The following is a 17,395-nucleotide window of genomic DNA, read 5'->3' as shown; positions in this document are numbered from 1 at the left end:
CTGAGCTGAAATCAAGAGTCAGATGCTCAACGAACTGTGCTACCCAGGTCTACTCTTAACAATCCTATATATAGCATTGCTTTCATAACACAGGAAAAATCGCAAGATTCTGTGCAACAGTATGTTTCTGTTGGGGGAGGACATGGGACCTGGATTTAAAGCTATATAAATTATGCAGTGTTACCACCACAAAATTTCTCCAACAATTTGTGGTAGTCAGCACTGGAGTGTGGGAATGGAGTGGAATGTCCTGTCTCTGTTCTCTTAATAAGAATGATTTAATTTTGTAGCCAAAAGAGGAACATAAACTTTCATGTATATTATGACTCCAATTCTTTGGGCTTTTTTTGTTGCTGTCTTTTTAATTTGTTTAACATTCATACCAATAATTTATTGGTATGATGCCTGGCAGGGAAGGGACTGGAAATAAATTTATCAATGAGTTTAGTGATACAGTACTTATTGCTGGGTGATGGAATTATTGGTTTTGTTCCTGATAGATTTCTGCATTTTTGAATTACCTACTGTATTTATTATTTTCTGTTTATAAAATGTTGTAGCTGAAAAAAGTGAGAGTAAACATTAAAAGTATTTGAAAGAACTTAATAATAATCCTGATAATGTTGCACTGGTAGTAGGACACTCAGACCACGAATTTAACCACAACTAAAACTTTGTAAACGTCTCCCTCTCTCTAATTGTGTAAAATTAATTCCTATGGTCTGTTCCTCCAATCCACTGGCTGGTGAAATTGAAAGTTGGTGCCACCTACTGGAAACAATTGGCTATACTTATCTTTAAAATCAAGTTTATTTTAAAAGACTTACGCCCTTTACCCCAGTACTGCCACGTCCCAAAACTTATCCTGGAGGGAGATCTGGTCATAGTGCCGATTTATTCAACTCCATTTATGATGATTATGAAACAGAAAAATACTCAGGTTAGGTTAAACGAAGAATAATACATTGTATATCTCTATGTTGAGATTACTGCAAAAATTTAACACTTCTAGATATATAAAGAGGAAGGGATCAAGCGAAGGTAACAAACTTTTTTTTTTTTTACGAGGGTGAGAAAATTTTGAGCCCAAAGTTTTGGGATCACTAGAAACATTGCATAGCTTTTACTTCTACTTAACACTGATATTACTATTCTAAGACTGTCAGTATACCTGCTATCAAGTGTTTGCTTTTATTTCTATACCCCAAGTTTGGGAAATATACAAGTTGTAACTAGTATCTTTAGCTTGTGCCTGTTAGTATCACGCTTTTTTTTTTTTTTTTTTTTATAATGCACTCGATGAAATCAGCTTCGGGATAGAAGAATTAAGTACGGGCACACTGATCAAATGGAGGCTCACATGAAATAGCAACGATTTTATCCCCTGGGTCTTAGAGCAATAGTGACCACTTCTAGCACTGTATCGGATCAGTACTTTCGGTATTCTGATTTTAGGCGCTTTGTCTTTTCAAAGTGATTTGACCTCAGTTACCACAATTGCTCCCGATGCCTGCGCTTCTCCAGTGCTCCAGAGACCGGGACAACGGACACACAATCACCCGGGGAGAATGGTCCACCAGTCCTCTCGTCGTTTGCCAAGCTTCCACGTTCTAGGCAGAGGACTCGGAAATACTGCAGGGTTCTGCCCCTACTCTGCAGCAGATAGGGGGCGAACGTAACAATGCCGTGATTGTATCAATCCCAAAAGCAAGGAGCCTGCGGTGCTGGGGCAAACCCGCTGGGCGGCGGCTTGGCTGCACGACAAAGCCGCAGCCAGAGACGAAATCTGGGGCGAGCACGTCAGCCCCTCGGATGGCATCGCTTTCTGCCTTTAGGGTCTCTCCTCCTCAAACATCCGGACGCCAGCTCCCCGCCCCGCCGCCACCCTGCGGAGTCCGACCCACGGCGTCCGGGCTGTTGCCCGGCCTCCCGCCGCTCCCTCCGCCTCCATCTTCTCTGCGCGCCTGCGCGACCGGAAAATTCGCGAAGGTTCCTGAAGCGGAACCGGCCGTTTCCGGAAGCCGGCAGCCGCCCCAGCCGTCAGACCGGTCGTTGCGCCAGTTGGGTTGTGAGCGCATCCTCTTCCTCGTCCCTGTGTTTGAATCCGACCCGTAACGGTGGGGAAAGAAAATGGCCCTGCTGTGCTACAACCGGGGCTGCGGTCAGCGCTTCGACCCCGAGACCAACTCCGACGGTAAGAGGAACGCGCCGCCGGCCTTCCCTCCCGTGTCCACCTCACCCGGGGGGACGCCCTTGGCCCAAGGGCGACCCCGGGGTCCGCCCGCGAGCCGTTGCCGCGCTGCCCCCGTCCGGGTCCCTTCGGGCCGCCGTCTTAGCCCTACTGCCTGTGCGCGGGGCCGCTGGGCGACGGCATCCGACCCTCTCCCTGCAGCCACGCGGACCCACGGACCCACGTTCCCGGCACCCACGTGTCTCCCGGTGGTCCGCTCGCTCGCGGATTCGCGTGCAGTTTGGAACATCTTTATCCCCCCGCCCCCACCCGTGTCTTTGGGGAAGCCAAAGTTAACCCGGTGCTACAGAGCTCGCTTAGCGGTTGGCGTGTGTGTGTGCGTGTGCGTGCCAGAGATGGGTGGGAGGGTTGGGTTGTGGGCGAGTTATTTTATTTAGTTCAGCTCACCGTATTAGTATATTTTTCCGGAGTTTATTTCTGCCAAGTGTTGGCATAAAGTGGTTGTTCCTAGGTGTACAGTTAAGGATGTAAAGTGAAAGTTAGTGGCTGGACTAGGTGAACAGCCCATGAATTTGAATTTTGAGTGGCGATTGGGATAAAGTGAGTTGGTTTCTTGACTATTGTGGGAAGTGACACCACTTTGTCAAATTGAACTAGCGGTAATTGCATGCTTTCTATACCCCAGATGTTGGTCTGTCATTTATATCATCATCTCATTTAATCTTCAGGACACCCCTGTGAAGTATGTATTATTAGACCTATTTAATAGAGAAGCCGGGTTCAACATGGTAGCAGCATGGTTCCTGCATTATGAAGGGAATTAAAATCGAGGCCTTTGACACTCTTTTCCACCTCTGAGATGTCTGAAGCACTTACTTGGTGCACACGTGAATTGGTGACATATTTTAAAATAAAACTCTTGGCAGGATTCTATGGATGAAGTTAGAATCTAGTCTTTCAGTCTTGGTGTAATACTCATGTTACTGTCGTGACAATTTCATGATTTTTTTAAAAAAATGTGTAACGTTTGATTTTTTGAGAGCACGTGAGCGGACAAGGTGCAGACAGGCAGACAAGAATCCAAAGCAGGCTCCAGGCTCTGAGCTGTCAGCATAGAGCTCTACGCGGGGCTCGAAGCCACGAATGAACGATCGTGACTTGAACCTAAGTTGGATGCTCAACCGACTGAGCCACCCAGGAGCCCCAGCGTTTTTATGATATTAATATGTTACTCAAAGAGAAAATTGTGAGATTTCAGTGGATGACAAAATCGAGGAAAAAGAGGTTTTAAAATCAGTTGCTGTTGGCAGCATGCATAAAAAGTAAATTATCTTAGTATCTACACATTCTACTTTACTATTAAATGAAGAGGAAAGACTGATACTTTGTTGAGTGCGACTATAATCTTCCCAAATAAGTATATATATTTATAGAATGTTATATACGAGCCTGAAATTAAGGGGGAGATAAAGCCATTTTTTGGAAGTCAGCAGTGTGTGTGTGTGTGTGTGTGTAATGGTATAATGCCTAAAAAGGAGATGGGAGTGGAGGGGAGTGGGAAAATCAGAGTAGACACTCAAGCATTGTGTGGTCACCAGTACTAAATTCATCAGGAAGCGCCAATAAGGTTGCTGAAAATTTAGCTGCTTTAGCAAAATGGGGCTTAGAGACCAAGTAAGTTGCTTGATTTGAGTGGAAAGTTAAGAAAATGGAGATAGGAAGTAGAAGATAAGAGCTAATAAATAGCAAACTGTGGAGTTGATTAGGAGAAAGTTTTATAGAATGGGAGAGGTTTGACCTTTGTATTGACAAAAATAAAAAGCCTTCTAAGCTGGTACAAGGCTTTAGTTTGAAACACAAGCTAACTTAATGTTTAAAGGAGGCACAGTGTCTTTCACGTATTAAACACTTACTCTGTACAAAGCACCACTTCACAGTTTTTTACTTAAGCCATGTATGTAAACTGAACTGGCTGCTAAAGGGCAGAACCAGAATTTGAGCATTGGTCAGACCCAAGACCCAATACTTTCATTTCCTTAACTCTGAACTGCTACTATGTTGTTTTTTACCCATGAAATTTAACTTTGAGCAAAACTGGTAAACCTGATAAAGGCTAGAGAGGCCAATGACCATCTGCTTGTTGTTTACATTTGAAAGCAGTGATTTTCAAATTGTGTTCCTACTAGGTGTATGGTTAAGACCTGACTCACACCTGCTACCATTCTGCCCAAACTGACCATTATTATGATTAATGCCTCTTAATGTGTTATACGGTATGCATTTTATGCCTCCATCTATATGTTTGGTATTTGAAAATACTCTGTTCTCTCTTTGCTTCTGTTCGTAACTTCATATCCCTCTGCTTATTCATTTCTACTTTGAATCTCCTTTTTCAGCCCTTAATTCCACTACTACCTGTAATTAATAAACTATATTGGCTATTACTGTAGGGGGTAGGAGGATTTCTGTAAGTACCAGGAATTAATCACTTTAAGGCAACACCAGGAATCAGAGGCTGTGGGCAATTGAAAGCTAAGCAGACAAGGAAAGGTGGGGGCAAAGTAGCCTTATAAGAAAATTGCACAGGTGTGGAGCTGACCTGTTTTTTTTCTAAGCTCATGGTTGTGTCTAGTCAGGAAATAATTGTTTATTATTATTATCTGACTTTTTAATGTAATACAGTATATTGCCATGTATAGTAAGCCCATTTTCATGAAAGAGTTAGTAGAAATTGATGGTGTAATGGGGAGGGGAGGGAAATACAGAATAACAATCAGTGACAACCCTGAAAATAGACTGTAGAACTTAAAACTTTTTTAAATGAAGTTTGTATCTAGATATTGACACCTGTCTAGGAAAGTTAAATTAGCAATCAGATATTGCTTCAGTTTTTAAAATTTTGAACTTGTCCTTCCAAAATATCTTTTTAGAGAATCTCTTCAGTCTTTATGGATCAGTGCACATAAGCACACTGAAGTTTGATAGTGTTTTTGTAAATAGAATTGGAAGAGGACTGTCAAAATCTTGGAGCTTGAAGTTTTGGTATTAAACAAATTTAACTACAAAGATTAAAGGAATAGAATACAGTTTGTTATAGTTGCACTAGTCTGTAGTGCAACTTTTTATCTATAACTATCATACTCTTGAATTAGAATTTTAACTATTACTGTTTAAAAAAAAATTGTTTAACGTTTATTTATTTTTGAGAAACTGAGGGAGACAGAGCATGAGCCAGAGAGGGACAGAAAGAGAGACACTCACACACAGAATCTGAAGCAGGCTCCGGGCTCCCACCTGTCAGCACAGAGCCTGGTGGATCTCAAACCCAGGAACTGTGTGTGTGACCTGAGCTGAAGTTTGATGCTTAACCGACTGAGCCACCACCCAGGCGCCCTGAACTGTTACTGTTTTAATACAATATTATAGTAAGCACTGTGTGCCATGCATCTAACTTGAGCATTTTGTGAATTTTTAAGGAAAAGTAAAGTATTACCTGCATTTGGAAAAATGATTAAAATGTTAACACCTGAAGAAAATAATGATTCTTCTTCATTATAAAGTTATTTTTTTTCCTTTCTTTCTTTGTTTTTGACCAGATGCTTGCACATACCACCCAGGTGTTCCAGTCTTCCATGATGCCTTAAAGGTAAGAACTTGGTATATTTCAGTGTCTTCATATTTGTATATTAAATTTTGAGGTGTAATACTATTTTCTCATCTTTTTTCCTCAGCTCAGCTTGTGACTTTTTGCTTTCTTAATGACCATTTTGGGGTGCTTTAAGCAAGTCTAAAGGCAGAGACAGTAGGTGGTGGTCTTAAAGTCTTTCCCAAGTATAAAATTAGGTTCTTTTCATCCCAGCTCTCATTTTCTATACCCTTCATTTCTTCACTTTTCAATTTTGAGGGGAAGTGAAAGCAGTTGTACTGAATCTTAGTTTCTCAGTCTGTTGGGCAGCTGCTGTCTAATAAAGAGCAGCTCTGAATTTGAGGGAAGATTCTTAGCAGTAAAGGGTGCCAGTTGCAGGACAGACAGATATCAACTGTTTTCCACCTGTACTTTCTTGATGTTCTGGAGAATTAGATAATAGGATGTTGTTTGATCAGGTTTTTCTTGGTGGGTTTATTGATTTTTTAAAATTTATGTTAACATGGTACATTTATCTCCATAGATAACGTGTATCTCAAAATGTTGCAGTGTGGCTGCCGTGGTTTTAGGTGTTGGTGTACTTTTGTTTTTAGGAACATAAACAGTCTTACGTGTTTAAATATTGTTGATGCCTTTTGAATTTTTTGAAGCTTATTTATTTGGAGGGTAGAGAGAGCGAGCAGAGTGAGAACACAAGTGGGGGAGGGGCAGGCAGAGCATCCCAAGCAGGCTCCGCACTCCCAGTGCAGAGCCGGACGTGGCTCCAGCCCAGGAACTGTGAGATCATGACCTGAGCCTAAGTCAAGACTCCCACGCTTGACTGACTGAGCCACCCACGCGCCTGAATTTCTAATTATACCTTCCAGGGAGTAGGTGGACACTTTTGGTATTTAACTGTTAGATAGCCGAGTGTAAATAAACATGTAGCAAGTTTATGTCACTCTGGTTAGTTCTAAGAGAGGAAAACAGAATAGGGCAAGTTGAGACCTGAGTCTTCCTTCTTACGTCTTTTTGGCCTCTTTGAAACTCTTTGGGGATGGAAACTGTGCTTCTGTGGAAATACTTTTGCAGAGGAGTGGGGGTATTTTATATGTTTACTGGACTGCCGTTTATTCTGTGTTACTTTTTCTTACTGTATGTTTTTCTCTTTCTTCTGCTATATTTTTCTATCTCCTAACCATACACCTACTTCACTTCTGTTTTGGGCTTCCTATTTTCTCTCATTTAGTTCATTCGTTTGTGTCCTTAAATGTCATCTTTGTGCCAATGGCTTCTACAAAATATTTCCATTTATGTGTGTCATTTGCTCCTGCAAACCAGTTTTTAAAGTGAACTCTTATTCCAGAAATAGCCTCTCAACTTTGCTGTTCTTTTTTTTACTACCCAGCTGTTAATCTCCCTGTTGAATTAATCTTAATGATCTCACTTTGAAGTAATTTTGTTTCTCTCCTTCTCAATCCTACTGTTCATAAGAGCTCTATAAACATTTCTTGAAGACCTGAAATCCAAAGACTATTGGATTTCACAGCACAAATACATAAACCAGTGTAATGTCTACTGTTGCCGGTTTATTGGCAAATAAGAAGTTAGAAAGAACATTTTAATATTCAAATTAGAAGTGGCATAGACAAAGAAAAGAGACAATTTGTCTTAAGAAACAACCTTATACTTACATACTTAAATTTACCCTTCATTTTTTTTTTACTGGGGACTGTGATAGATCCCAGATTGATATTTGGGAACAGCTTGTCTATTTCATGTATGTATCCTGGTCTCCCCAGAATATCTGCTGTAAGTCTTTGTGCAAGACAATAAAGCTTTTTGTCGTGTAGAATGACTTTTCTGAAGACTATATTATCAATAGTAATTAAATTCTATATTTCAGCATTATAGTAGGTTTTCATCTATATTTCAATTCAGAGTAAAAGATAATTTCAAAATAAAGGAAAATTTGAATTATAGCATATTTAACATTTTCTTTAAAATAATTTTGGGGGTGCCTGGGTGGCTCAGTCAGTTAAGCATCCATCCCTTGATTTTGGCTCTGGTCAAGATCTGTTTGTGGGATCGAGGCCCATGCGTGCAGCCTGCAGCACAGAAGCTACTTGGGATATTCTGTGTCTGTCTGTCTCCTCCTCTGCCCCTCCTCTGCTCGCACATGTGTGCTCACTCTCTTTCTCTCAAATAAATAAACTTAAAAAAAAAAAAATCTTGTAAGTGCATAGTGTGGAAAAAATCACTACCAAATTCTTCATACATTATCTTGAGAAAAGCAGTGAGGCCCAAATGGGTATGTGCAAATCCTAGCCCTTAGTATAATTTGAAACATCCCACGTTTTGAAACTGCTGCATTTTTATTTTCTTATTCTCTGTACTACTTTGGAATTACGGATGACAGCTTAAAGCCATTTTTTGGTAAGCCACTTAGTATTTTGTTTAGAAATCACACACGGCATTAGAATTTCTGTGTATTTATGCTTGTCACTGAAAAGATCATTTAACCTTCAAAGACCTAACAATTCTTAGGCTGCTATGCTAATCAATCTATGGTGTTCTGAAAATAGACTGCTTATTGTTGGGAAACAGCTAGTGAGTTCTTTAGAAGCTGAATTGTGATAATCATCTCTATCTAACTTACCAGATTTTTAAAGTAAAGCATCTCACTCTCCAGATCCTTTAAAATATGATGTTTTTAGAAATTATAAAGTGTTTCTGTTCTAAAATTCAGTTACTAGTCTTGAAACCAGAAGCAGTTTTTGTTTCCCTATTTTAAGGTGTTTCCTTTTGTGATCATTCAAAACACAAATCACCTCTAACATTGGTTAATTAGGGTTTTTTTTAAATCAAAGACTAAAAATCGTTTCACTTGATTAGATAAATCATGTATAACACTTTACAACTGTGAAATCTATCTATGTGCCAGTCACTGTGAGATTCAAGGAGATAAGTACAAGTAGACCCTTTTAGTGGGTTGTGGTTCTGTGCAAATTCAATTTTAAGTTTTTTTTCTCATGTTTCATAGGGTTGGTCTTGCTGTAAGAGAAGAACAACTGATTTTTCTGATTTTTTAAGCATTGCAGTAAGTATTCATTTTTTTCCTAGATTATCTCCTGAGAACGTACATACAATGTGAAGCTCCACATTTGAGGAGTCTGATTTTTGGACACCTATTAAGTAGTCTGTTAACTTGCAGATAGAATCTTTCTTTTAAAGTGGAACTCACCTCCCTTGATAGCCTTTAAAATAAGGAATTCGTCTGTTTCAGAAATAAAAGTTTCAAGATACTAATTACCCACATGTCAATTTAGGTTTGTCCTTGGTGTTAGTGGTCTTTAAAGTACCTTAATAAAGAAGTGGTAGGTAACAATTTAAGGCATTTTTAGTGAGGAACAATATATTATTATCAAATCTAACATGCACCAAGATGTGCCATTTATTTTGTATGCCCTTAAGAAAGAAAACAAAAGCTGTTAATGAAATGACATGCCATTGAAGTTCTGTATGATTTTTAAGGATGTTACAATGCATGTATGACTCCATGGAATGTCAAAAAGGTCACTAGCATTTGTTGACAATTTACCACATGCCAGACTTGACAAATACTCTATTGTTTTACTTAATCCTCTCAAAAAATATCTTAAGTGGCATAATCTCCATTTTACTAGTGAGGAAACTGAGGTTTAAAAAGATTAACTTGCTCAAGGTTGCATGGGTAGTAAGTAGAAAAACAAGTTTATGCTATGTATATACTATAAATAGATAATCATGAAGCATAATTCAAAGGCTTCTTTTAAAATGCATTCAGATGTACATTAACAACTCAGGCAACAATAGACGTTGGTGAGGATGTGGAGAAAGAGGATTGCTTTCGCATTGTTGGTGGGAATGCAAGCTGGTGCAGCCACTCTGGAAAACAGTATGGAGGTTCCTCAAAAAATTAAAAATAGAGCTACCCTACGACCCAGCAATTGCACTACTAGGCATTTATCCAAGGGATACAGGTGTGCTGTTTCAAAGGGACACATGCACCCCCATGTTTATAGCAGCACTATCACCAATGGCCAAAGTATGGAAAGAGCCCAAATGTCCATCGACGGATGAATGGATAAAGATGATGTAGTATATATATACAATGGAGTATTACTCAGCAATCAAAAAGAATGAAATCTTGCCATTTGCAACTACATGGATGGAACTGGAGGGTATGATGCTAAGTGAAATTAGAGAAAGACAAAAATCATATGACTTCACTCATATGAGGACTTTAAGAGATGAAACAGATGAACATACGGGAAGGGAAACAAAAATAATATAAAAACAGGGAGGGGGACAAAAGAGAAGAGAGTCCTAAATATGGAGAACAAACTGAGGGTTACGGGAGGGGTAGTGAGAGGGGGGATGGGCTAAATGGATAAGGGGCACTAAGGAATCTACTTCTGAAATCATTGTTGCACTTTATGCTAACTTATTTGGATGTAAATTAAAAAAAAATAAAACAATTAAAAAATAAAATAAAAAACAAGTTAATAAAAAATGCATTCAGATGTAATAATTGCAAATTTGGAGTTCTAGTTTTAGTTTCTTAAAATAAGTCTGTGTAATGAAAGTGGAGAAAGCATACAAGAGATTTTATTAATAAAGAATTGAAAACTAATTTGTCAGGGCATATGAAACCCATGATAAGCTAACTCCCATCTGTCACTAACAGGGCTGTACGAAAGGTAGGCATAATAGTGAGAAACCACCTGAGCCAGTCAAACCTGAAGTCAAGACTACTGAGAAGAAAGAACTTTCTGAATTGAAGCCTAAGTTTCAGGAGCACATCATTCAAGCCCCTAAACCAGTAGAAGCAATAAAAAGGCCAAGGTAAACTTTATACAGTTGTAATTTTTGTCACAATTAAATAATGGCGTTTGATGTCCATCAACTGATGAATGGATAAAGAAATTGTGGTTTATATACACAATGGAATACTACGTGGCAATGAGAAAAAATGAAATACGGCCTTTTGTAGCAACATGGATGGAACTGGAGAGTGTGATGCTAAGTGAAGTAAGCCATACAGAGAAAGACAGATACCATATGGTTTCACTCTTATGTGGATCCTGAGAAACTTAACAGGGAGGGAAGGGTGGGTGATGGGTATTGAGGAGGGCACCTTTTGGGATGAGCACTGGGTGTTGTATGGAAACCAATTTGACAGTAAATTTCATATATTAAAAAAAAATAATAATAATAGCATTTGATCCTGGTATTTTATGATTTTATATAATATCATTTATAGCTCTTGTGTAGATCTGTTTGATGCTCCCTTAAGTATACTTTTCATTTTTATTCCCCTTTACCTTGAGGACATGTACACAGTAAATTTCCATCGCATATGTGTTCACTGTGTCGTCATAATTTTGTCCAGAGCAGAAGAGCCACACATCTTTCTTGTGACTTAACATGGCCTTTTCACTGTAGTATGGAGAAATTCTATAAAGAAATTGTTGTCTGGGAATCACTTTGGGTTGAAAAAGAACCTAGAGGCCTTCCTATCCATTCTTGTGCTGTTTTCTTGAAGAGCATCTAGGACATTCTTGACAGAAGGATATTTAGTTTCCTTTCAAATAATTCTAGAAAGAGGAATTTACTTTTATTATTGTAAAGCATTCCATTTTGTTATTGTGTATTCTTTCTTAATATTGAGCCAAATCCTGTCTCTTTAATTTGTCCATGCTTTGTTGCTTAGAGCAAGCCTAGTCATTCCTATTTTCAGATGCCTGAAAACTGATAATATTATTAGTTACAAACTTTTTATTTATTTGATTTAGATGCAGATCTGTTAAAGTACTTTTAAAATACCTCTTGCTCGTTTTGCAGTAGATTACACAAGTCCTTCGTAGTCACCTCGTCAGCTAAACTCAGTTGTACACGCTCACACACGTGTGTTGGCTAATGCTGTTACAGCAGGCCTTCTTAATGTTGCACTTGAGTGTTGTTTTAGAACCAAAATATGAGACTCAAAAAACATGATTCTGTGGCCTCAAATATGGCTCCAGTTGATATTTTTATTCACACCATGGATTTAATGTTTTTCATATTTTTTTTTCCTGATCTTACATTTAATTTAGGTAAATTTATGTAGAAATTTATAGCATATTGAATAATACTGGACCAAGATAAGAAGACTGAGAGACTTTGTGACAATTATTCATTTAACCAAACTACTTAGAATTATTATTATTCCATCTTCACCTTATTCATAATCATGAGAGAGTTTATCAAATGCCTGGCTGACTGATTTGCCAGTTGAAAAAAATTATGAGAAAAAGACAATTTTGGCATGACTCATTCTTAAGTATCACAGTAGTGTCTACTGTAATTGACAGTATGAGTTAATATTTTCTTTAAATAATGGACTACTAATTTACTTAAGTAAGAGAAATTAAGTATTTTGTCCTAAATTCATTTGGTGATATTGTAGAAATTATGAGAATACAGGATTTTACATACTTTGGTAATACTTCTACATCTTACTTATAATAGTTGTTTTCAATAAGGATGTGGAATGCATAACCTAGCATTTCTATTTTTGTTGTTTTTGTAAATATTCTTAATACTTATTGAATGGCCTTAAATTGTACATACAACACTTAATCGTTATGAAGGGGCACTGTATTGATTTTTAATCCTACTAGAATTGTATATGAACATATAGATGTATATACCAGTGTCCACACTAAGTGAATTATCTCCACTGGTAGGAATATGGATTCACTTAGTACATATTTATTGCCTGTTAGGCTTATGCCCAACATTTTGCTTAGGTGTGGCATGTAAAAGTACTTCATGATCCCTTCTTGGCAAACTGGGAATCCTAGTCTTTATTTCCTTCCCATTAGGGATACTGATTAATAATTTACTGTGTTGGCAATAGCATGATTATTTGAGACTTAATATTTTAATATCAACTTTCCTGTTAAAATTTAGAAGTGTAGGTACACTATGGCAGTTATTTGTAAAATAGTATTTAATGTGAAAACCCTGATTCATGAGGCATTTGGCTTCTTTTTATAAATAGGCTCTTAGTGTATTTATTTTTAGTAAAAAAAAACAAAAAAAAATGTTTTGGTACATCACTAATGGTAATAAAGTTTAAAAATTCTCCAGCCCAGATGAACCAATGACAAACTTGGAATTAAAAATATCTGCCTCCCTAAAACAAGCACTTGATAAACTTAAACTGTCATCAGGGAATGAAGAAAATAAAAAAGGTAAGATTTTATTTTATAATTTTTTTTTCTGTACAATTAACCAGTTATCTAAAAGATAAAAGAGACAGTGTAGTTCACTGAGTATAAATATGAAAGAAAAGGTGACATATTGTAGTAAAGAATTTATTTTGCTTTCTAAATACCAGTAATACCTCAGAATGAATTGGTTTATTCCATAATGTCTGTATTAAAATGAAAAATTTAATTAAAAATTTGTTTCTTCCATGATTCATCACTTTTTTAACAGTTAAATTTATTTTATAATTGTACATGTTTCATTGGGCATGATATAAAGTATATTCAATTTTTTCTGACCTACACTCCATACCACGGGGGAAAGTAGTACCTTTTTCATGATTTCCCTTTCACGAGGTCAAGATGTTGGATGTTGTATTGCAGTATAGGATAGAAGCGTGTCATGTATTATTTGGGGACATAGGCAAAGCGTAATCACAATAGTTGATTTCTTCTTAGTTTTTTAAATATAATTACCTGAAAGGTCACCTAGAAAATAACTTAAAATTGTCTTAAAATAAGTGTTTTTTAAATTTAGATTATTTTTTCAAATACTTATTTTATGAAAGAGGTTACTTAAGAATAACGCCAAAGTATCTATCTTAATGTTTCTAATTTGATTTTCTTTTCTTTGTTTTAGAAGAGGACAGTGATGAAATTAAGATTGGGACCTCATGTAAAAATGGAGGGTGTTCAAAGGTATATATTGTAAAATTTGTGTTGGGTCATGAAAGGAAAATTTTAATTTTCAAAGAAGAGAGTGCAGTTTACTGATTGAACAAACTTTCGGGTGCCTGTTATGTGTTGGTCAGTGTGCTTGGGCTAGGGCTGTGAACACGAATAAGAGACTCTGTCTCTGACAAACACCATATCTGATAGACTCATGGGAATAAGTCATTCTGATGCAGTCAGCATTTACTGAGCACAGTAAATGTGTGCCAGACATTGTTTTAGGGGCTAGAAATACAGTATTAAGTGAAGCAAAAATTTCTCCTGTTGTGGAGGTTATACTGTAATTTAGGGAGAAGGGTAACATGTAGGTAATTAAATATGAATTTAGGTAGATATGAAGAAAATACAGTGGACAAGGCAAGTAAAGGTATTAAATAAGGCTATTAGGAAAATCCTTTTGGAAGTGACACTAACTCAAATCTAAATAATGTAGCAGGTGAGTTATATAAACCTTGAAATTGATATGGGAGCAGTATATGTAGAGCTTTTAAAGCTTGGCTGTTCAAGGAATTATGAGAAAGGTCAGTGGGACTTAGTGGTGTGAAAGGTAGGAGTAAGCGAGGTAGGCAAGATTATGGCAGTTTTTTTAGGGCATAATGATGGGTTTGGGCTTTTTTCTTCTTTTCTTTTTAAGCATAATGGGAAACCATTGTCTATTTTAAGGAGGAATTTTAAAAAGATCTCTTTGGCTGATACGTGGCAAATATATTGGCGTAATAGGGGAATTGGCAGAAGGAAAACCAGCTAGGATGCATTTATAGAAGACCAGGCAGTGGGAGTGGAGAGTATTTTTTAGAAGTAGTTAAATGTGGGATGTACTCAAACATCCCAGTGAGAATTTTCCCCACCCCTCTATGTAAAATTATGTGCCCTCCAACATCTCCACTCTCACTGCCCTTTTGTCTCCAGGGCACTAATGACCTTATAACATGCTACTTTTTTTGCATATGTATTTTACTTCTGATCTATCCCAGCTAACTTTCCCTTCCCTTCCCTTCCCTTCTCCTCTCATGTAAGGTTTATGAGAAAAGAATTTTGTTGTTGTTCTTTGCTGTATCTTGAATGCTTAGAACAGTGCCTGCCTGGCTCATGACAAATCACACAGAATGAATACTATTTCAAAGTATTAGCAGGAATTGCTAATGAGCTTTAAGTGAGGGGGACCTCGAGCTCCAGCAGCTAGGTGACTGGTGACACCATTAACCAAGAAGGAGAAAACATGATTAGGGGAGCAGGTTTGTAATTTTCCCTCATGTTAAGTTGGAGATCACCTTGCTTATTTAGGGATGGAAATGGAAATGTATTGACATATATGTAGGGTAGAAGTAGTAGATAAAAAAGAGTGAGTACTGGGGTGGGGGAGAGACAGTGGAAGTGGTAGGGTACTGCAGTAAGATGAGAGAGAAACATCTCAGTTGAATTTTGAAGAATGAGTGCCAGTCCTGTAAATGGACAAAAGGGAAAGTGTGTCTCAAGCAGAGGTGATAGCAGTTTCAGGAAACAATAAACAGTTAATAATCATGGTACAAAATTTGTTGGTGTGTTGAGGTTAAAAGAGAGACAGAGAGGCCAGAACTTTAAGGGCATTTACAGTTTTACCATGCCCACAAGTGAGATCTTACTGTAGGTTACAGAGGCCATTAAAGAAACTTTCGATCTTTTTCACTGAAAAAATAACATTAAAAAGTAAGTTTATAGCTTGAGGGATTTTCACAAAAACGAGCCCCTCAGTATATCTTTTCCCAGCTATTATTTTCTCCCAAAAGTAACCACATCTTTCTATCAGTATAGTTTTGCCTATTTTTGAGCCTAATGTGAATAGAATTACAGACGAGGTGCTCTTGTGCCTGTCTTCCTTTGCTTCATGAAATGTATGTTAGACTTCTCTTTGTTGGCATATAGCTGTGGTTTGTTCATTTTCATTGTTTTAAAATACGCTGTCGTGTGAATGTGCCGTTCAGCTTACCCTTTCTTTTGTCCTTTACATTTTTTGATTAATGTTGCTATGAACATTTTTGTGCCTGACTTTGGAACATGTGTGTACATTTCTATTAGGTATATGACTAGAAAAGGAATTCCCTGATCATAGGGTATGCGTATGTTCAGTTTTGACAGATATTTCCTCATAGTTTTCCAAGATAGTTGTATTTCCACACCTGCCGCAGTGTATGAAGCTGATGGCATTTGTTCTACATCTTAGGAACGCTTTTTAATATCAGTCTTGTATTTTAGCTATTCTGGTTAGTGTGTAGTGTTCCCATTGTGATTTTAATTTGCACTTTCCCAATAATGACGTTGAGTTCCTTTTTGTTTGTTAATTGGTCACTTGGATATCCTCTTTTGTGAAATGTCTGAAATCTTATACCTATTTTTCTTTCTGTTAGTTGGCTTCGTCTTACTGATGTTAGGAATTCTTTTTTATTTTTCATTCAGAAGTACTTTGTTGAAGAGGGACACTATACATTTTCATGATCTTAATAATGGCTTTTGATAAAAAATCTTTTTAATTTTAATGAAATCCAATTTGTCCATTATTTTTGACTAGCACTTTTTGCGTTGTTTTTAAGAAATCTACTTACTTTAAAGCCGTGAATATTTCCTCATATGTAGAGGCGCATTTAAATGTACAAACCACCTGGAACTGATAACTGTGCAAGGTATGAGGTAGATGACTGTAGATAAGAGAGTGATTCATGTTTTAATTAGATAGTAAATGAATTAGAACCTGTTAGTGTAGTCTCATTGTCTAAGATCTGCTGGTGATCATGAGGAAGGTTAGCAAATTAAACTGATAGGTATTTTCAAGCTAAATTGATAGGATTTTGTGATAGAAAACATGGATGGAAGGAGAGGTTTTTGGTTTTTTTGTTTTTTGTTTTTTGGTTTTTTTTTTTTTTGCTGCTTTGGGAGACTGGATATGGTGCCATGAAATAAGGTGGGAAGAAGAGTAGGAGTTGGGAGTAGCGGGGAGGAAAAGAAGGGGCAATAGTGGTAAGTTCAGAATCTAACATACTGTTTTATGTGCTTATGGAATATCTTTAGGAGATGTGCATTTTGTCAACCCAGTACTTTGGATTTACAAAAAGTAAATATACAGAATTTTATTTTCTGTACTTGTAGGTAGTTGCTATAAATACCAACGTAGAAAATATACTACTGGCTGCATCTGTGTTTTATTAACATAACTTTTTGTGAATTCATCTGTAGGGCCTTCACCTACAGCAGCAGTGGGGCCCGGATCTTCCAGACAAACCCTGGATATATTTATAGGTCTGCAGCTCATTTTACCCTTCCTAGGGATAAGAAATCAGCAAAACTCCTAGACCTTCCAGAATTGCTTATTAAGTCGTAATGTCCACACAGAGTTTCCTATACACATAAATCATGCCTTAACTATATTTCTGTTGGGAATACTAATTCCTTGGTTTCAGTATTGTTCTATAAACTTAAATACCTGAATATGCTTGAATGTGACCTCATACCTGAAAGTCTGAGAGCATCTTAATGTATCCCATTGCCTACTTTTTATTTGCCTTTTTCACAGGGAACTAA

General features: G+C 37.4%; 1 protein-coding gene across 1 annotated transcript in view; it reads left to right on the top strand.

Moving 5' to 3' along the window:
- Window positions 1-2,104: 2,104 nt before the first annotated feature.
- CHORDC1 (cysteine and histidine rich domain containing 1) overlaps window positions 2,105-17,395 on the top strand; it is a 28,717-nt gene continuing 13,426 nt past the window's right edge. The window contains exons 1-6 of the mRNA XM_049653345.1: window positions 2,105-2,194; window positions 5,788-5,837; window positions 8,860-8,916; window positions 10,546-10,703; window positions 12,993-13,096; window positions 13,752-13,810. Coding sequence (XP_049509302.1) covers window positions 2,131-2,194; window positions 5,788-5,837; window positions 8,860-8,916; window positions 10,546-10,703; window positions 12,993-13,096; window positions 13,752-13,810 — 492 coding nt within the window. The 5' untranslated portion in view covers window positions 2,105-2,130. The remainder of the gene's footprint in view (window positions 2,195-5,787; window positions 5,838-8,859; window positions 8,917-10,545; window positions 10,704-12,992; window positions 13,097-13,751; window positions 13,811-17,395) is intronic.

The sequence above is a fragment of the Panthera uncia genome, chromosome D1 (assembly GCF_023721935.1).
Source record: "Panthera uncia isolate 11264 chromosome D1, Puncia_PCG_1.0, whole genome shotgun sequence".
Taxonomy (NCBI): Eukaryota; Metazoa; Chordata; class Mammalia; order Carnivora; family Felidae; genus Panthera; species Panthera uncia.
This window is presented reverse-complemented; position numbering and strand designations above follow the sequence as displayed.